General features: G+C 34.1%; 1 protein-coding gene across 1 annotated transcript in view; it reads left to right on the forward strand.

Moving 5' to 3' along the window:
• TNFSF13B (TNF superfamily member 13b) overlaps positions 1-22,345 on the forward strand; it is a 30,463-nt gene that overhangs the window by 5,450 nt on the left and 2,668 nt on the right. Inside the window, exons 3-5 of the mRNA XM_019731025.2 lie at positions 10,489-10,545; positions 20,206-20,318; positions 20,404-20,554. Coding sequence (XP_019586584.2) covers positions 10,489-10,545; positions 20,206-20,318; positions 20,404-20,554 — 321 coding nt within the window. The remainder of the gene's footprint in view (positions 1-10,488; positions 10,546-20,205; positions 20,319-20,403; positions 20,555-22,345) is intronic.

The raw sequence follows: 22,345 nt of genomic DNA on the forward strand, positions 1-22,345 counted from the left end.
TTTTTTTTTGAAGTATTATTTACATATGATAAAGGGCTCATATCTTAATATTCAGCTTGGTGAATATTCATAAACTGACAGCAGTAGATGCAGGGACCACCATCAGCCCACATGCCTCCTGGCTGCTCCTTCCCCTCCTCCCAAGGGTAAATGATGCTTTTACTTAATCTTAAAATTTGCTACTTTGGCTCCAGTTTTGTTTTTCTTAATTATGTTTTGTTTCAAATGAAAGCCTTATTAAATTTTACGTATTTCATAAGATAATTTCTGATTATAGTATAACAAACAGAAATGTGGGGAAATCCAGGATCAAAGAATTGCCAAATGGTCATATTAGCCAAATATTCACTTTTAAAGTGTATTTGGAAATATTCCCAAGTGTAAAAAAAGAATAACTAAAGTGATAATGGCTTTGAAAATATTACCCATTAAAATTTCTTCAGCAAAGGGATCATGATGACCCATGTTTTTAACCCTCACCTAACTATATGCATCTTAAAAACCTAAAGATAAGCATCTTTAGAGTCCAGGAAGAAAATGAATTATTTTAAATGGGTTCCTACTGAATTGAAACAATTTATTAATAAAATCAGGTGAACTTTGTATTTTTACCTTGTTATTCAGTACAGAATTTAAACTTATTAGAAGTCATGTGTTTTAGATTATAGAAAGACAAAAATTATTTTTTGATTTTTTTTATACTTGTCTCAATTGTAATAGTAAAATAATGGTAAAAACATGCACAATTCAAAGAAATATAAAAACAAGAGTTGGAGAAAATAGTCCATATTTTATATTCTCAATATTTATTGTAAGGTTTTGACGAATCTACTTTATTTTTCTCCATTTTTTAGTTTAGAATTATTTTTAGAGTTACAGAAAAGTTGCAAATGCAGTGCAGAGAGTTGCTATATACCCCTCCTCCAGTTTCCCATAATGTTAATATCTTACGTTACCATGATACCTTTGTCACAACTAAGAAACCAACACAAGGACTTAACTAATAACTAAGCTCCAGACTTTATTTGAATTTCACCAGTTTTTCCACTAATGTCCTTTTCATGTTCCAGGAACCACCCAGGACACCACATTGTATTTAAGAGTTTTTAAATGAGTTTTGAATATAGTACACATAAATTAACACCTAATATTGGAACTTAAGTATTTCTCTGGAGTAAACACTTTTCATTGTTAAAAGTAAAAATATCAATACTATTTTTGAGTCTTTTTTTTTTTTTTTTTGAAATTCATAATCCATCTCCTGTGCATGGAAAGATGGGATACCTGAGGGGTCTCTAATGTCCAGTCTTTGTTTGCTTGACATGTCTAGCTCAGCTGTAACTTACAAGGCTGAAAATGAGTTTTGAAAGCATAAAATGTAGGACTCAACCATCCAGTTTGTACCAAAATTAGGCTAACTGGAGCCTCTTACCCAGTAAGGGCGTGTTCCTTCCTAGAACAGAAACAGCTGGCTGCTGTCATGGTGATCTTTGACCAGAATCTTCCCTGACTGTTATTCCACCCCCCACCCCCACCCCGCTTAATAATGAGAGACGCTTTTTTTTTTTCAGTGTTGCAAGAGTTGGCTTCTGTTCAATTTCCAAAAAAGTATTTAAAATGAAAATTGTGACCTGACAACCAAATCTTTGAACCCTGTTCTTGTCAAGTTTAAAGTTTTGGGAAATAGAAGAGCCAGAAAACAAGTCAGTTAGTGTAGCCAAGAGTGATACTGCATCTCTTCCACGTATTCTGCAAGGCTTCTAGGTTCCCAGAATGTTTCTCATTGTTGGTGTTGATCAGAAAACAAAACAAAAGTGTTCTGCCTATCTGAAATTACATTACAGGAAGGTGAAAAGACACAGAAAATAATCAATAAATATAATTAATGAGTAAATTATCATATTAGAAAATGGCAAATACATTGAATACGTGAAAATTTTAGGACAGGTTTAAGAGAATCAATCATGTGAAGGGTGAGGGTAGGTGAGAAAGGGATGTGTTTTTTGTTCCAAATAGGGAGTCCAGAGCACGTCTTTCTATTTTCTCCTTGAAAGCTCAATAATTCTTTATACTTTCAATTTTTTTTGAAAAAATTTGTAGACATGGGTATTTTATACATAAATTCATAATGTTGAGTGATATGTTCTCATAAATAATTTTGTAGGAATGAATAATATGAGTTTTAATGTTTAGTTATGTTTGTTATATTTAAAAGAACTGCATTGGGCAGCTGTACTTTTGTTATGGATTTTCTTTGAAAGGGTATATCCATTTCCAAAGAGAAAAGTAACAGATTTTCCTCAAAATAGAGTAAATAGCCACTATACAAAGCTCTGAGGTAGGCACTCCAGAATATACAGGAAAGAGAAGAGAGAACCTCAGTGATTAGTATGTTCCCTGTGCAAGCTCTCGGTTATGCCATGTCGATCTGATATCATTCACCCTCTCAATACCCTGATTAAGTGGCATTATTGTCTTTATTTTAGATGAAAGAGTTGAAGCCCAGACATGGTCAATTTCTCCTCTCAACAAGCTAAATAAATATTCAGTTGGAGAAATTAAACAAGATTCGTATACATTTTAAGACAATAATAAAATAAACAAGCTCTTTAATCTTTAAGAAACCCATGTAAATTAGGACTCCAGTTGATTCTGGCTCTGAAAAAGATATTGTTATTTTCATTAAGTAAGAAAAAGTGTTTCAAAATTACGTGTCAGTCTCATGATTAAACAGCTAATTGGTTTAAGAACTAGTGAATTCATTGTCTATTGACTAGAAATTCTGAGGTTTTTTTGTGTTTCTTTTTTATTATACAAGCTGTCTGTATTTATTGTTAAAGTAAGACACCAGATTTGAGAAAATGTATTTGGTCCTATAGTGGCCTAGACTATTACTAATGTTATTACCAATGAGAGAGACAGCTACTTATGGAATCATAGAATGTTAGTAGTGGAGATCACAGACTAAAAGGTTCTCTAGAATATGGTGGAGAAGAGCTGACCTGGGTTTTGAAGATTGAGTAGATTTGGGTAAGAGGAGAATGTATCCCAGGATATAGGAAGAGTAATTTAACAGGAAATAGAAAAAAACAAACAAACAAGAAGAAGCCTTATGTTAGCAGGTGCAAGAAGCATAACACATACCAACACCTTGACATTATCCACTTACTCTTCTAAATTTTTAGATTTTTGCAAGTGCTGATTGATTGAAGTGTTGTTACAAGTTCAGGCTTTCCTCTCCTCCTCCTATGGCTAGACTGTTTGAGACAGGGGAAATTGAAAATAACTGTTTCATGATAGCTTCTAACTCTAGTCGTGAAGTCACACAGCAACTCATCCTTTTTGTTTTTTTTTTTCCCCTATCTGCTGCTCGGAAATAGTAAGAAATTTTAGAGAATAATACACAACCATTTACTTTAAAAAATATTATAGCATGCTACAGTTCTATGGATGAAAATTCAAAAAACTTGTTGAGAATTATTTCTTATGGAAATTTTTTTTTCATATAACTTTGGGTCCAAAGGTTTATTGTTAGAGGGTCCAGAAACAGGTTGTTTTTTTAATTTTTTTTTCATGGAAACTTTTTTTTTTTTAGTTTATGGAAACTATTTTCCCTAAAGCATTAATTTAATCTAATTTAACGTATATTATAAAGTTGAATGTAACGATGGGTTTTTACAGAATTATTTGGAAAGGTTGAATGTTATGAAGTCTACTTTCTTTCCTAAATTGTTCCACAGATTTCTAAATTTTGAGTCTGTTGTAAACCAGATACTACAAATTTGTAAATGATTGTTCTTAATATCAAGTGACTCCCAGTCTAGGGGGAGAGACAGTTAAACAAACCATTAGAATGTATAATGAAATGTATGTCGATATACATACCATATTTTGCCATGTATGATGTGCACTTTTTTGCCCAAATTGTGAGGGAAAAATAAGGATATGCATTATGCATGGTTAGTACTAATTCTGTATTTATATAAATGATTTTAATTCTTTTATTTATGGTTATGAGTTAAAAGTGCAATAATAAATAAACAAATTAATTAATTAATTAAATGCTAACATTCCTTTATAATACAAAAAACAAGTACCTAAATATAAAAAAATAAAAATTTGAATTAAAAAAATTTAAACAAAAGATTTTTTTCCCTGAAAGTTTGGGCCAAAAACTTGGGTGTGCATTATACATGGGAGTGCATTGTACTTGTCAAAATACAGTATGTATAATGTGTAGGGGGATCAAATGTTTAGCTAGAAGGATCAGGGAAAGAGTTGATATTTGATCTGAACCCTGAAGGATGATTGTGCTTTCACAAGATGGAAAGTAAAGAATATTTAACCACAGGGAATGGCAGATACACAATCATGGAATTAAGAAGATGACCTCCTGTTCTGAGAAAGTGTGTTTAAGTGCAGCTGTGTGGGAGTGTAGAGTTCATGAGGCGGTGAAGTTGACCTGATTTTTGTATGCAAGGGAAACCCGCTGAAGGAATTACAAACATTAGAAGGACAAAATAAATTTTGGGTTTAAAAAGATAAAGCTGGAGAAAATGCAAATGATTGACTAGAAATTCTAGAAAAGAGAAGAGGCCCAACTTGTCCGCTAATGTAATTGTCAAGAACAATGACGATAAAGATCTGAACATAGGCTACCATGCTCCTCATCTTCTCTCTTTTTTTTCAAAGATTTTATTGGGGAATGGGAACAGGACTGTATTGGGAAACAGTGTGTATTTCCAGGTCTTTTTTCAAGTCAAGTTGTTGTCCTTTCAATCTTAGTTGCAGAGGGTGCAGCTCAGCTTCAGGTCCAGTTGCTGTTGTTAGTTGCAGGGGGCACAGCCCACCATCCCTTGCAGGAATTGACCGGCAACCCTGTGGTTGAGAGCCCACTGGCCCATGTGGGAATCAAACCGGCAGCCTTTGGCATTAGGAGCACGGAGCTCCAACCGCCTGAGCCACCAGTTCGGCCCCATCTTCTCATTTTTTTATCATTCATTCTCTCTCTTTCTCTCTCTCTTCCCCCCCCCTCTCCTTTTCTCTCTCTCCCTTTCTCCCTTCCTGTGCCTTCAGCCATACTTGCTGTGTCCCTCCAATGTCAGCCTTTGCATATACTCATGACTATTAATTTGTTTGGATGTTCCTATCCCTTTCTTCCGACTTAAAAGTGCCACCACCATTCGTTGAAGCCTTCCTGATTAACCATATATCTGGGCACACTATCACATATAAATGCAACTTAAATTCTGTTTTTATGATATTGATTCATGCCTGTTCTTTCCACTATATTGTGTGCTCCAGGCGAGTAGGGATTGTTTTTCTTTTTTTCTTTTTTCTTTTTTTGATCTATTCCTAGCACAACACATGACATAAATGTAGCGCTTGGTAAAATTGCTGAATGAGATGAATGTGAGATAGAATATAAATTTAACGAAAGTTAAAAATTCAAACATTAGAACTTATTATTTGAATTTTAAGATTGAGGATGAAGGAAGGAATCAGGCATGTTTATACACTTTCTATCTTGGGCAACTCAGGAGACAGTTATATGTCCACTAATAGAGAAAATAGAGGAGTAAGAGGTAAGTGTGTGAGGAAAATAAAGAAATAGATTTGGGCATGTAGAAGTTGAGGTGTCACTATAGCATCCAGAGAGAAATGTCCAAGGGGAAATTCAAGATGTAACAGCCAATTGTGTAACTTATTGTTACCTTTCTCCAGATATTCAAGTGTATTTCTATTTTTGGTTTTACCCTCCTTGACTTCAGACATGTTTGCATGTTGTGTCATGAAATTAATATTCTTCACTGTTAAGTTACTGATGTCCAGTGACTTCTGAGTATACATCATTAAAAAAGAGAAATATTCTAAAATAATGCAAAAAAGTCATGGCAGAAAAAAAAAAACATACCTTGTGGAGATGACAATTCAACTATAAAGATAGTAATTTAAAATTAAAATATTTGATCAATTGTAAAATGAAACAACATTAGATGAAGATGGTGATTTTTTGGTTGTTTTTGGTTTCCTTTTTAACTCTTAGTGATTATGAGGCTATGCAAAGGGCTACATATCCTACATTGTTTTAGGCATAGGACATATTATGAGTGGTATAATACATTACAATGTCTAATTAATGCTTAAAAGTCTTTCTGTATACATATGCACACGTAGAAAGTCTTCAGTTCAAATATTTTTCTTTACTTCTATCAGCTATAGTTATTTCTGTTTCATTTTATCAACTCCATTCCAGCCCTCAGAAAACTACCACCCCTCTCTTATTTCCTCAGGACCATTATAGTGATACTATCTTTCTGAATTCCCCAGAATTGAAAACTTGAAAAAAATGAGTTTTTAAATCTCCTTCAAACACCTATGGCCATTAGTCACAAACTTTTACCTTTATTTTTTCCACAATTTATTTTGGATGCTCCATTTATATAATTGCATTAGAGACCAGATCATCCTTATATTATATTTATTACCAATCAACAGCTGAAACTTTGCTTTCATTCTCCTTTTATGGCAACTCGTTCTATACATAGACACATGTATGATCAATCTGTATCAGACAAACCTATCTCAAGATTAAGAATTCCTAATTTTTTTTTCTGTTTTCTAGTAAGTCGAGTACGTACTTCTCAATCTAGTTCTCTAGAAATTCTTTTAAAACTCTCAACTCCTACTGGTTTCATAAGTAACCACCTAAGCAAACTGCTTATCATTGATCAAATAAAACTTTATAATCCAGTTTCCACACCTAGATTCTTGTATTCCCATTCCAGAAGAAATGTTTATCCCAAAACAATGCTTTCTTTAATTTCTTCATTGACTCATGTCCAACTTTAGGTAAATATTTAGATCTTGAAAGGATTTCCCCTAATTAAACTTTTCTAGCTGGGTGAATGAGAACTACAAAGAAATAGTAGGTATAGTTCATATGGATATGGCAAAAGTAATACGAAAAGCTCTGTTTTTTCATGGGAACCATGCATACATAATCTGCAATAATTTCATTATTTATGGTCATTTATATTAGAATTAGCTTTGTTGAAATAATGTATAATCAACCAGATTCCAGTTTGAAAGGGTTTCGTTCCAATACAGAAAACAATACAACAGATATTAGCAGTCCCATAAGCTTTCAAATCCCTTTCCTGATTAAATGGTATTTGAATATTATACTTACGAAGGTAGTTTTCAAACCCAAATGTTTTTCTTATAGAAAATATTTAAATGCTATTCTAATTGTGAAGTTGGTTATATTTTATTATGTCAAATATTGAACAATAGCAAGTTGTTGTTTTTCCTAAAAGTTTTTGTTTTAGGGATTCTGTTTTGTAAACTATTTTTGCCCTCGACATAATATTTTGTTTTGAGAAGTACTTTACACAAAGTTTGATATTATGAGTAAATTTTTCTATGCTTTCAAAGTGTACTCAAGATTAGTTATCCATGTTTCACACATCACTATATATATATATATATATATATATATATACACACATATATATATATTTCACATATCGTGTGTGTGTGTGTGTGTGAGAGTCTCCCCATCAGATACAAAAGTATGCTATTGCCTTGCTTTGTTAAAAGATAAACTGTCCTCAAACTCTTCAAAGTCTTCCTCAAATTCCCTTCAATTGTAGTAGAGGGAAAGATGTGTGAGAAACTTATGAAAACCACACACAATCAATTAATAATATAATTGTTATCAATGCAATGTTTCTTACATTAGACTATGCATTCTCAAAACTCTTGTGGTAACAAACTGCTCTATCACCATTTTTAAAAAAACAAAAACAAAAACTCTTGTGGTTGGATATCTATGCTATTGGGAGATACCAAAAAATAATATTGCTCTTTTTTGGCCCACTTTTTGTGAGTAATAATCTATATTCTAAGATCAGATCTGTAGAGAATCCTAAAAGGCTAAAATGGAGGTAAGTGGTTAATAGGAATCAAATTTCTTACAGGGAGAGTTGAAAAATCAAGAGGCAAATAGCACTGATAGGCTGATGGGACGTGAGGAACATTTAATGGAGAAAGCCATGTTTTTATTTTCAACAAAACTCCTTGAAAAGCCTAGTGACTTTCTCTGGAATAAGGAAAAATAATGAATATGACTAGCTTCAGCGAGTCTAATTCAAATATTGTTATTGAACTGCCAGTTTGATATTCCATTTTCTTTTCTGAAGAGTATTTCTTGAAATAAACTTTTCTCTCCATAATGTATTTTCTTCTAAAAGTTAGATTTCTGCTACTACATGATGGAATGGACCATTGTTTTTCAATGTGTAGCTTGTGGCCAAGTTTTAATTAGGCTGCTGAGATTAAAATTCAGATATTTTCATAATGGCTTGGTAGTGTCGAGGCATCAGTCATTTGGTAAAACTAATTTTGTCTAATTAGAACATGTAAGTCTCCCATAGGAGTTTTGGGAAAACAGTCAGGGAAAGGGTTAATTGAAATAGGAAGCAATGCAGTCTAGTATTTCTTTGGTCTCTATCAGCTTCATTGGGTCTCGGTGCGCTCATCGTGTCTGTCCTTCATTATGTTTCCAGTTTGTTTGGTTCAATACTATTAGGAACAATAATGCCAGCACTACTATTATTAATAACAGCCAAGAGTGATTTTGCAATTATTATATACCGTGCATAGTACTGAATGCTTCATATGCATTATCATTTAATCTTTATAATATACATGCACACATATCATGAAAGAAAGACGGAAAATTTGGAAGTTTGGCTTTGACTTTTGTCAACATCCCCTTCTGTTTTGTGTGAAGGAAAGATTAGAGCTTTACCTACTCTGATTGACCCTTGCTTCCCTCACAGAACTTATCAACGTGCCTTGTAAGTAGTAATTTCTTAAGAAGCATTTGTTAGAAAAATAAGAACATGTTTAAAATAGACGATGGCTGTGCCATATAGTATTGTGCCCTTCAGATTTTAGCTGCTTTGGATGTTTTGTTACTTCTTTCTTTAAAGCCATCCTTATTCACAACTGTTCTGCCTGTTACAATATTTTTACATATTTTCATAGTAGAAAGTCTACCATAGTAACTGCATTAATGAGTCACATTTTCCCTATGGCTACCCTTGTTTCACAAATCAATTAAAGAAACACAGAGTAGACCCAAATGTTCTGCTCCTATTGAATTGATCAGATTAATATAAAAATGTGTTGGAAAACTTTCATAGTTATAAAGGAATTGCAGTTGTTAACATTATATTTCCACCTTTAAATGCCAAGGGACATTTCTTAACAGATTTTCTTATGTGATAACTCTTTTTAACACTATTCTTTTTAGGCCTATGTATTTGCACAACCTCAGAATACAATCATTACATCTGTTATTCCATGTTTTAAAAATTAGAAAATTTTCAGTTAATCAGCTGAGGCAGAAATTCTAAACTGTCTGAAGCTCTTAAAATGTATACATTGAGAAGCATGTTTTTAAAGTATTACTTCAATTCTGAAGAAAACACTTGCTACATAATAAAAAAATCTAAACTAATATTTTCTTAATTTAAAATAGGCATGCTTAGGTTTATGTTTCATATTTTCATAGATGTTTACTGCTTTGCTTTCTTTTCCTACAGGCACTGTACTTATTTTGCTTTTACCTGAAGGCATTTGTCTTTAACAGAATAGTTATTTATTCCCTTGAATATTCTCTGGAATATTCTACTGTGCATGCAATATGTGATATGAATGGAGGTTTCCCAGCAACTTCACTGATTGTGCAGTCTCATGGAAATCTTCCATTTTATTTTTAAAAGACGTTCTCTCTTTCTCTTTTTGGTTCAAATATTTTACCAAAAGCCTGATTAGCTCCAGAGTGAAACAGATGTGGTTTATATTTTGGCCCTGTCACCTTCCACCTCAGGTTCTGAGCAAGTTGTTTACATTTTCCAAGACTTAGTTTTCAGTATGTAATTTTTAAGATCTTTGTAAGGTTGCCTGAATTTATATCTGCTCGATAAATGTTAGCAATTATACTTTTGTTTTTAGTAATGTTAATGGTAGTACTTATAGTACTAGTGAATCATTATTACTGTTAGATTTTTTGAATCAAAAAATCATTTTAGTATAATCTGATAGTTTGATTGGCTCTTGTATTTGACAGACTTGAAAAATGAATAATAATGACTTAACTTGCTTTCTATACATAACATTTTAAAGCAAGTTAGGTTAAAATATAAAGATAACATATATACTTACTCTACTTCAGCAACCTGTAGAGTTTTTCTACAACGTGAATTTTAAGTAAAAATTATATTTCAAGTATGTTATATTAAAATTCTGTTGGTAAATTTCATAAAATAATTTTAAGAACAATATACAAGCTACAGAGGAAATATAATAGATTTGGTGTTACTGGAGATTGGGTTTGTAGCTTTGTGTTCTCAGTCATCCTTAGTTCCCTGACTATTTCTACTGCAGTAACTAAAATGATACATTTTTGCTTTTCAGTCACTCAAGACTGCTTGCAACTGATTGCAGATAGTGACACGCCTACTATACGAAAAGGTAATAAAATAGTCCAGTAATTTTTTCACTTAGAATTCAGTCTAGTCCAATTGCTTGTAAGTTTCAAGTCCAAACTGTATTCAAACTTCATTTCAAATCAACTCCCTACCTGAAAACTTTTTATAGTCAGATGTAAAATAATAAACTTAAAAATATTCAAAAATGATTAGGGAATAAATTTAGAGGCTTATGTAATATTTTAGAACAGAATTACCTTGGAGACACTAATACATAGAAATTTTAAATAATGAGCATATGATAAAACAAAATCAATACTAAAGCAAGTTCAGTTTTTTATTATTTATAAATCATTTTGGCCTTCATAATACCTCAAGATCATTTTTGCAAATACTAATTCTCCTATTATATTAAGTTGTAGAAATCATAATAGGATGAAGATAAAACTGAACATGTCATGAACACCTTATATCAATTAATTTATTAATAAATATATACTATGTACAAATAAAACGTTTTATTTTAGAAAGTTCAGTGTGAAATTATTGCCTTTTATTTTACATATAATGGTTAAAAATATCCAATGTTACAGTTACTGTGTGGGCATTGGGGCTTAACAATGACTAAAATGTGTGTTTCCTCACTTGCATGGAATTTACCTTCTGATAAGGGAAGAACAGAAAAAGAAATAAACAAGTAAAATGTAAACTGATAAAATTAAATGCTGTGGAGAAAAATAAAGCAAGCAGGGGGCAAGGGAATATTTAGGCTGTGAACCACAAAAGAGAGTTCAGAAGTGTCAGGAGCTTAAGCTGGAGCCAAGAATGGGGAAAGAACAAGCCCAGATAATGAATTGGGATTGACCTTTGTAATAATTCCCAGGAGTGGTATTTTCCATCTGTATTTTTCTATGTGACTTTAATTCTTTTAAATGTAACACAAATATTAAACTGCGAAATTCTATTATTATTTATTGCTCTGCATTTTCTAAAGTCATATGTTTGCAACTTTTAATAGGCAGCAAACTGTTGCCTAAGAATTAAAATTAAGTCAGAAGACCCTAAGGACTAAAGATAAAACTGAAAAAATATAACTTGGAAAAGATTTGTTTTACTCATTTGGCCAAAAACAAAAATTCTGTACATCACACAAAAAGATACAGCTGTTCTTCCATTGTGAGTGTGAATTGCCCAGTGTTATGATCTTCCTGGTGCTCTCCACCAATCCAGGGTGCTTATCTGGGTGCCTTGCCCTCGGGGACTCGGGTTGGCTTTGTGATGCCAGCAAGCCTTGAGCAGCATGTACATGTAAATGTGCATGGGCAGTTTAGCACTACTGCTGTACTGCGCCCCATACATTTTGATATGTTGTGTTTTCATTTTTATTTGTTTCAAGATATTTTTTTGATTTACCTTTATATTTCTTTTTTGATCCCTTGATTGTTCAGGAGTGTATTGTTTTAACGTCCACACATTTGTGAATTTTCCAATTTTCCTCCTGTTATTGATTTCTAGTTTCTTGTGGTTGGAAAGGATACTTGATGATTTCGGTCTTATTAAATTTGTTAAGATTTATTTTGTGCCCTAACATTTTTATTTCACATATAATGGTTAAAATCCTCGAGAATTTTCTTTGTGCACTTAGGAAGAATGTATATTCTGGTTCGGTAGAATGGAACATTCTGCATGTATCTCAATTAATTTGGTCTATATTGTTGTTCAAGTATGCTATTTCTTTATTAGTTTTCTTTTGGATGATCTATCCATTAATGGGGTATTGAATTCTCCTACTGTTATTGCATGGTTGTCTACTTCTCCCTTAAGAGCTGTTAATATTTTCTTTATATATTTAGGGTCTCCAATGTTAAATGCATACATATTTTTATTTTATATCCTCTTGATAAATCAATTCACTTGTCATCATATAATTGCCCTCTTTGTCTCTTGTGGCAGTTTTTGGCTTTAAGTCCATTTTGTCTGATATTAAAATAGCCACTTCTTCATTTGCATAGAATATTGTTTTTGAACCTTTCACTTTCAGCCTGTGTGTGTGTCCTTAAAGTGAGTCTCTTGTAGGCAGCACATGGTTGGATTATTTTTTAAATCTATTCAGCCACTCTACACTTTTACTTCTCCCTCCCCCACATTTTGTTATTGATGTGACAATTGACATATTTTTATATTGTGTATCTATTAACAAATTATTATAGTTGTAGTTCTTTTAATATTTTGTCTTTTAACTTTTATACTAAAGTGAAAGTGATTCACAACTCATTTCAGCCATTTGTTTCAGGTTGATTATTAGAGATTTGTTTTCTTTCTTTGATTGTGTTATGCTTTCTTGATTCTTCATGTTCCTTGTAGATTTGCTTTGTTGTCTTTGCATTTGAAGAAGCATCTACCTCTCCCAGTCTCCATGGACTGATTTTCACAGACATGTTCATTGCTCAGCAGTGCTTGTTGTTAGCCATTCTAAGGCTGGGGACAAGACCCCCTTTGCTTCCTTTCGTTCCTCCTGGAGGAAAAGCATCAATTCTTTGCTTCCCCTCAATCATGAAAAAAAAAAAAAAATGTTGGCAATAAGAAGATGCTCTCTCCTTGACTTTGTTTTTAACTGTATCAGGGCACCAAGCTCTTTTGGTTGTTCAGTGCTCAGTATGAGGCAAGATAGAAACCAGCTCCACAGAAGGTACTATGAGAGGCCATGAGGCCCAGTGCACACTCTAATCTCACCATCCCTCCATGACAGAATCATGGGCTGAGGCAACCTTCTTGGTGCTGAGCTCAGTCTGTTTGGGGGAGGGACTGATGTGAGACAACTGAAATTGCTCTTCTTACTCATATAAATATGACTGCTTCTTAGTTTGTGCTCCTCTAGAATGCTTCTAGTTGTTAGCTCAAATCCGAATTTCTTTTCAAGGTATTTTAGCACCAATATTATTGTTAAATCAGTGTTTCTGTGGAGGGATGATGTGTAAGGGTTCCTACTTTGCCATCTTGCTGACATGATCTCTCATTCAGAATTTCAAATGTGTCATCCAACTGACTTTTGCCTACATGGTTTCAAATGAGAAATCAGCTGTTAATATTATGGAGCATCCCCTGTACTTGAGGAATTGCTTCTCTCTTGCTGCTTTTCAGATTCTCTCTTGTCTTTGTCTTTCCCCTGATTAATTATAATGTATCTTGGTGTGGATATCTCTTTGAGTTTATCCGTCTTGGAATTCATTCAGCAACTTGGATGTATAAATTTATGCTTTCTTCAAAGTTGGGAAGAGTTTGGCCATTGTTTCTTCAAATATTCTTTTTGCCCCTTTTTCTTCTCCTTCTGGAACTTCCATAATGCATATATTAGTCTGATTGATGGTGTCCTACATGTCCTTTACCCTCTGTTTACTTTCTTTCATTCCTTTTCCTTCCTGCTACTCAGACTATATAATTTCAATTGCCCTATCTTCAATTTTGCTGATTCTATCTTCTGTCTGCTCAACTGCTGTGTACCCTTTCCAGTATATATATATATATATATATATATATTTAATTTCAATTATTTTACTTTTCAGTTCCACAAGTTCTGTTTGGTTCTCTTTTTTAAAATATTTTTTATCTCTTTACTGATAGTGTCTATTTGTTCAACCAAAATTCTCCTGTTTTTAAAAAAATATTTTTCCTTATTTTTAACGAATATGTATGTATATACAGTAAGCATATATTTTTGTTTTCTTTTTCCATGGTTTCCTTTAGCTCTTTAAACATATTTAAAAGATGCAGTCTTTGTCTATTAAGTCCAATGTCTAGGCTTCCTCAGGAATGGTCTCTGCTAATTTTTTCTTTTTCCTTTGAGTGATCTATAATTATCTGTTTGTAGGCTTTGTATTTTTCTTTGAAAATTGAACAATTTGAATATTACAGTGTGGTAAGTCTGTAAATTATATTTTCTCCGAGGGTTTGCTGTTGATTGTTGTGGGCTGCAGTTGTCTGTTTATTGAATTTTTCAAAAATATTTTGCAGACTGTATTCCTTATTCTATGTGGTCACTAAAGTCTTTTTCTTCTCTCTCTCTCTCTCTCTCTCTCTCTCTCTCTGCAGTCAGTCCAACAGAGATTTTTTAAAAAGTCTCCAGTCATAGTAATCCTGACAGAGATTCACTTAAATACCAGGAATGAAACAAAGAAAAACTCCCCTTTTCTTAGCAGATTGGCTGTGAGCTGGGAACACTCCTTCAACATTTAGCCAAGCTGCCAGCAACTCTGCCTTAGATTTCCCCTCTCACTTGTGCAGGAACCGAAAATCAAGTACAGGTGTTAGATTAGGATTTTTTCACGTATTTCTGAGCATGCCTCTGGCTCTGGCCATGCACGTTGTATTACAGATTCCTTGGTGTATGTGGTAGTGCTTCAAAGCCCTTATTCCTTCAAGTGTCTTCCTCTTTAGTCTCCTCCTTCTCAGGCTTTTTTCGTCAGCCTGCTGCCTGCCTCAGCAGCTGTCCCTTGTTCCAGGTGGCTACAAGTAGTGTATGTCTTTAAAGCTTTTGATTGACTACAGCCTGGGGAGCTGCTTCCATCTGAAAGGAGCCTCTAGATTGGTCACAGTGCATAGCCACAATATTTTGAGAGTAGGGTGAGTATTGCACTTCCTGAACTCAGGCCACTGTTTCTATGCCTGGAGGGTAGAAAATGGTAAGCGAGTAAGCAAAAATATTACAATACTTTCTTATTGAAATTTAATAGCCATTTTTTTCTATTAAGCACTCCCTTGGTACTGTAATATTTTTTTTACATAAATACAGATTTTATACTTCTAAAAATGTTAATTATTTTGCCAGTTTAATTGCTGCTTCAGTGAAGGGATTTACTTTTTGAGAGTTCTACTCTGCCATTTTCCATAACATAACTCTGACATCTACAATTATATCTTTAGACAATATCTATTGATTGTGTATGACAAAATTAATGATTCCTCTCTATTCTGTCTATCCTTCCTGTCCACCATACTTTTTTTTATAATAATACTATATTTCTTAATTTTTATCTATGAGTTCTGACAATTAAGTTCGTGAACTTGTTACAACAATGTTGCTAATCTTTTTTGATGTCAGAGGGATTATTCGTTATGAATTTGTACCAATTGGACAAACAGTTAGCCAAGTTTACTATTTGGAAGTGCTGAAAAGGCAGCGTGGAAAAGATAGGCGACCTGAAATTTTCACCAACAATTCATGGCTCTTGCATTACGACAATGCATCAGCTCACAGGGCTATGAGGGATTTTTTTCGCCAGTAAATAAATAACTGTATTGGAACATCCTCCCTACTCACCTGACCAGGCCCCCAATAACTTCTTTCTTTACTCAAAGACAAAGGAAATATTGAAAGGAAGACATTTTGATGGCATTCAGGACATCAACGTTAATACAATGACAGCTCTGATGGCCATTCCTGAGAAAGAGTTCCAAAATTGCTTTGAAGGGTGGACTAGGTGCTGGCATTGGTGCATAGCTTCCCAAGGGAAGTTCTTCAAAGGTGACTGTAGTGATATTGAGCAGTGAGGTATGTAGTACTTTTTCTAGGATGAGTTCGCGAACTTAATTGTCTGACCTCACATTTCCACAATCATGTTGATAGTGGAAGTTTCTTGTTTACTTCTACTTTCCAACATAATTATTTCATAGAGGCAATGATGAGGTCTACTCTTAATTGCTCAATAGAATTTGACATTTGATGACTCCCGTTTTCTTGAAACACATGCTTCTCTTTGTTTCTCTAACCATATTCCTGCCTTTTGGCCACAACTTTTCAAACACTTTTGCAAATTACTCTTAAATGTATCTCTTTAAGATTGATGTTCTTTAGACCTCTGACATAGTTCCATTCTCTAACTCAGTACATTAATCTCAAAACACTATCAATCATTTCTCATAAATATAATTTGGATTAATCTATTTCTCTTCATTCCCATCTCACCATTCTAGTACATAAACCACCAGCATCTCTCACCTGGCTGGTTTTCTTGCCTCCGGTTTTGCATCTTTTCTTACCTGGAAGCCACATAGTGGTATTTCTAAAACAGGTATAATAATTTTTCTCCACTACTCGCAGCCATTTAGGGATCTCCCGCTGCCCTTCAGATAGCTCAGCTTACATGGCCCTGCCTGCCTGGCTTCTGTTTTCTATTCATTTTTCTAGCCCCACCTTATCTATGAAGTAAATCATATGAAGTATATGATTTCTGTGAATTTCAATGCCAAATTATATTTGTTTTATAGCCCCCAAAAAATCATTATTTCTTGAATAGGTTTACTTAATCTACCTTTAAAAAAATATTACCATTATCTTCTCCCTTAAAAATATTTCCAGCATCTCTAAGATAATAAACTAGAAAATTAAGAAAAGTAACCAAATGTGATAGGTATGACATTTGATATGGGATACCTGCTCTCTGTAGCATTTATTTTCAGTTAGCGAGGGAGGTAACATTGGAAGTATAAATATTTGGGAGGAAATTTCATGTTCATGAAATAGAATAAAAAATAAATATTAATGAAATACATCTTTTAATGAAGTTTCAAAATTTCACATAAAACTTTGTCATACCTATTCTTTTAAAAGCAGTTATATTTTCAGATATACATGTAAATTATTTTCACATTAATACTGACATTAATTTTATTTTATTACACCTATTAATGTACATAATAATTTTGTTAAGTTTTCGAAAACATTTAAATACGACAAGTATTTAAAGCTGAGTGGAGAGGGGAATTCAAGCTTTATATACCAAGGTACATCTGTAGTTTAGCTGTTGATTAACAAAAATAAGCATTAATACTCTTGGACTTTACTTCCAAGTTCTTAAGTATCTCCTATAAGGAGAGGGGCATGCTAGTGTAGAAAAGCATTGTACAGAATAGGTACTCACTGCATGTTTTCTTGTGAGCACTTATCAGGAGTCTAACTAGCATGCTAAAAATATATGTTAAGTTTTAAAATGTAGAAACATGTTATAATATTTATGCTTAAGTTTATCATTGCTTTAGCTTTTAATTTATTGTTAAGCTTGTTTTCTTAAAGGATTTAACAATTTATTCAGCAGCACGTATTATATTGAGCGCATAACATGTGCTAGGCTTTAGTCTCAGCATTGGTTTTACAGCTATGACTGTAGCAGAGCCACAGCCTTGGCCTTATAAAGTATAATCCGTGTGTGTGTGTGTGTGTGTGTGTGTGTGTGTGTGTGTGTGAGTGTGTGTGCATGTGTGTGCAGTGGGGGAGAAATACATAAAAGACAGAACATAAAACAAGTAACATGTACTCTCTTTAATAAGAATATTTCCAACAAGTGATAATGGAGAAAATAAAATGGAATAAGCATTGCTAAGAGAATCACTTAAAATGGAGTGGGGGCCATTGAGGAGGTGGGGCCTATGCACCTGTCCTGTCTCAGTTCTTAGAACTATTAAGTTACCAACCTGTGTTAAACTCAGCTCAAGGCTGAACAACAAACATCCTGGATCCATAGTTACTACATGGACAAGTATGGACTGGACTTCCCCCTCACTATGGCAACCAAACCATCTTCATTCTTCACCTCAAAAGGAACCAATCCACTTTAACAAACAGCATCCTCCACTTACTTCATGGGCCTAACTGATCCCACCTGACCTAGCCAACATCCTTCATCTACATGGAGGACTGTTAGGAGAATAGCTCTTATGGTTTTGCCCTTTATAAACCCTGCCTTTCTTTGTTCCCTTTGGAGGTTGCTACATGAATCTGAGGTCTGGATTGCAATCCATCCTTTGCTTAAACCATTGCTTTTTATTCTTTATTATAGCCTAAACTTATATTTTTGGTTAACATAAGATATGATGTATCTTATGTTACAATATCAAGAGAAAATAAGAATATAAACCTAAAACCTACTTGTTTTTCTTTCTATTCTGACAGGTCATGATGAGTTTGCCTGTGTTACTCATAATTGAGGAGATCTTTTATTCATGGGCTCTCATCATCCAGTATGCCACCAAAGGGTTTTCATTTGAGGAAAGTGTTTCTCAGAGACCTTCTTTGGAAATGGCAAATTGGGGTAATCAGGCCGGGCCGGCCCCACATTGGGAGAGTTCACTCCCTGAGGGAGGCGTGATAGAGGTGGTTCCTGGGAATGCTTGGAGGGGTCAGGAACAAAGGCACTTTCAAAGAGCTGTGATGTCCCTTCCTTCCTGCCTTCCTCTCTCCTTTCTCCCTCACAGTTCTCCTCTGTCTATAGTAATTGTGAACTTGGAGGGTTGCCATAAGGAATTGTTTCATTTTAACCTGAATTCACAGTGTAATTTACTTTGTTTGATCCCTTTGGGTTCTTAACTCCTCAAAAATATTCAGAAAAATATGTGGTTCTTGTTTTATATTCTTCCCTTGAGAATCCTAATTGGGAAAAGTTCAGATATGATGGGTTTGCCCTGAGGGCACTACTGAAGTAGGTACATACACATAGCAATTGTGTTTATGTATAAATGTGAAAGCATTATCAACAATGTATCCTAAGGTGCCTCTTAAGAAAATCCTCAGGGGAAAATTTGCTTTCATCTCAATTCTACGGGGTAAGCTGTTTTATTTTTTGAGCTTCTAGCATATTGTTTTGTGGACTCTGAATATTATTATTGATTTTGTTTTCCTTTTTGTTATAACCGAGGTGAAGCTTGGGGACACACATTGTCCAGCACTACCAATTACATAGAAACCTTTTTATACCATTTTAGACTATCACAGTTTCCTCTTCCTATTCTATCTTCTATCACCATTTCTCTAATGTTCTATTCATTTATTTTATATCCTTTTATTAATACTTCTCCACATTTCCCAGTCTAGCTTTGGGGTTTGCTGTGTACTCCAATGTTTCCTTAGTGGTGAGAAGTCCTGTAAACTTTCACTGTGAATTCACAGGAAAGGAGTGTTTATATTCTCTTAATCGGTGTTGGTGTCCATCCAAAAGCACTGTGTTCTGGCTCAGCGGTTTGGTCCCCTCTTGCCAACTCATCCCTGTAGCTGCTGTCTTCTCTCTGCCTCTTCAATCCACTTATGAGCACCGTGGCTTCTCTGTCACTCCCCAAATGAAGTTTGAGGGATAATGGAGAATTAGTGTACTGAACAGAAACCACTTCAACTTGACTATTACAGACTGTTATCACCAAGTTCCTTGACCATTTCCCAGTAAAGATTATGTCTTCGTAGCTGTCCTTGCTCTCCTGAAACCCTGTCCTATTGCTGTGCTGGGAGGGGGCTTGCTTTCTCCTGAAACCCTTGGCTAAACTCTCCACATACTCATCGTTTCTTCGCTGGCAACCAAAGAAAAACTGAAAAATCTCTACTGTGTGTTACTCAGAGACATTTTGTACATTTTTTTTGCCTCAAAATCTGCCATCTAGACTAGACTTTATTAGGAAAATTGCGGAATTACAGAAGAATGAAAGAAAAACCAGACATTTCATCTGAAGTGCTTGCTCTCAAGTTCCTGTATCTGATAGTTGCCTGGGTTAATATGTAAATGACAGTGGAGAAAGCAGTGGAGTATTGTGATTTGTCTTCTTTTCCTCTTTTTTTTTAAGATGAAATTCTCTTCTAAGCTTTAGACTTAGTTTAGCAACCAAGTAAAGGTGAAAAATTGCTTTTCTCAGTTTCCTGTCTTATAAATTGTTCTCTTCCCTGTAGGAGCCTACACGTTTGTTCCATGGCTTCTCAGCTTTAAAAGAGGAAGAGCCCTAGAAGAAAAAGAAAATAAGATATTGGTCAAAGAAACCGGTTACTTCTTTATATATAGTCAGGTAAGTTCCACTCTCATTCTGCTGTCACTGCCCGGTACTCCCATCTGTGCTCACTTCTGACAAAATTCTTTGGTTTGTTTCTTAGGTTCTGTACACCGATAACACCTTTGCCATGGGACACCTAATACAGAGGAAAAAAGTCCATGTCTTTGGGGATGAATTGAGTCTGGTGACTTTGTTCCGATGTATTCAAAATATGCCTGAAACACTGCCCAATAATTCCTGTTATTCAGCTGGTAAATAATAGTTCTATATAAATAGAAAGAAAGACATACCTGAGCTTGTTGTGTGGTTTTTATTGTCTTGAATGATAAGCTAGTCTGCTTTAATTGAGACAGAGAAAGTCATTACTAATAGGTTTACCATCTGTACATACATTTAGGAAGGGCAGTAACTTCGTAGCAGTCAACGCTGAAAACAATTCTAAGCTGTATTTTCTTCAACCTGTAATAACAATAATAACAGAAGAATAACAGAATAATTATCATGTGCCAGGCACCTTTTTCTGCACTTTACCTGTGCTCGTTCATTTAATCCTCCTGTTTAATGGAGATGGAATCTGAGACATAAAGAGGTAAAGCATATTGTCTTGGGTTGCATAGCTACTAAGTGCCAGAACTTGATTGAAGCCAAACAGTTTGACTCCAGAGGGTGAGCTACCAAAACGCTTCTTTACATGCTATGGAAGAAATGCCCTTAGCTGGTTTGGGGGTCAGTTCAAGTCGCACGATGGCTTCTCTCTCACTTTCATAGAGGTGACATCTGGTGTATACGGACAGATGCCTTTGCGATGTGCACATGTAGGAGCAAACCTGCATTTCAACTCAGGGGCAATGAAAATACGGAGAGAAAAGGGAAAGAGTAAGCTTTTTTCACTGCAGTTCTGTTTTAGCTGCATTGCCAACACAGCCTTTATTTTGAGGGGTAATTTCAAATTAATCAAGGCTAATATTAGGAAAAAAAAGTATTTTTCTTAACACATTTATTCTTCTCTGGCGATTTGGACAAATCCATTTAGAACCTTGAGGGATGTCTTCTGTTCCGGTGTGAATGAAACACAGGATTGGGGATTACTGAATGAGTTAAAAAGGAAGGAAAATAGCTCATAATAATAGAGATGACTGTCATTATGGATCTGCAGACATAAATAGCCTCAATAGGGTGATGAGGAAGTTTGTTAAATTGGAATTCCCTAATTTTCATAAAACAATGCTTCCTTGCACCCAGTGGTGACTAGTATTTTGGTGTTACAAAATACTTAAAAATGGAAAGGCTCCTCCAATTCTTATTTATTTATATTCATTAGCACTTATAGCTTTACAAAGAACTCTTTTTCAAATTTTCTAATCTTCTTCTCCTCTCCTGTTTACTTTCTGGGCCAGATTTCCTAGATGCCTTACTTTTTAAGAATAAATAACTTGACTTTAAAGATATTTCTCAATGCTGATACTTTAGTATTATAAATGAGAACAATTCTGTAGGAAATTTCAGATTTGCAATTTTAATCTGTTCTGGGGCGGATTTATTTAAAACCATTAAAAACTACACATTAGTATAAATGCATAAAGAGCTTCCATGATAACCTCAAAAAAATTAAAATAGCCCATTTCAGGAGCCCAAATAATACTAAAGAATCTCTTTTATACACAAAGTTGAATCTTATTATTTTATTAACAAATTGAATATGTTTTTTGTATAAGAAGAACTTGTTGCTGTAATCTGGAAGAATTGAAATAACAAATAACTCAGTGTTGGAATTTTAAATAGAGCCTATTTTTAAAAGTAGTTGGTCCACACCAACTACTTTGAGAGTTAATATGACTTAATTCCTGTGATCTATAGCCTTTGTCAAAATATTAGATTATCTTTAGTGTCTATGGTAATGACTAATCTATTCAACAAATAAATTCCTTTTTTTTTTTTTTTTTTACTATTTAATGTAATCATCAAATGCTTTTCCAGTCCTAGAAAGTAATTCTTCTTTTGTTCGTTGTCTGTCTTGGTCTGTTACAAAAAAAAACAAGATC

The sequence above is a fragment of the Rhinolophus sinicus genome, linkage group LG04, assembly GCF_036562045.2.
Source record: "Rhinolophus sinicus isolate RSC01 linkage group LG04, ASM3656204v1, whole genome shotgun sequence".
NCBI lineage: Eukaryota > Metazoa > Chordata > Mammalia > Chiroptera > Rhinolophidae > Rhinolophus > Rhinolophus sinicus.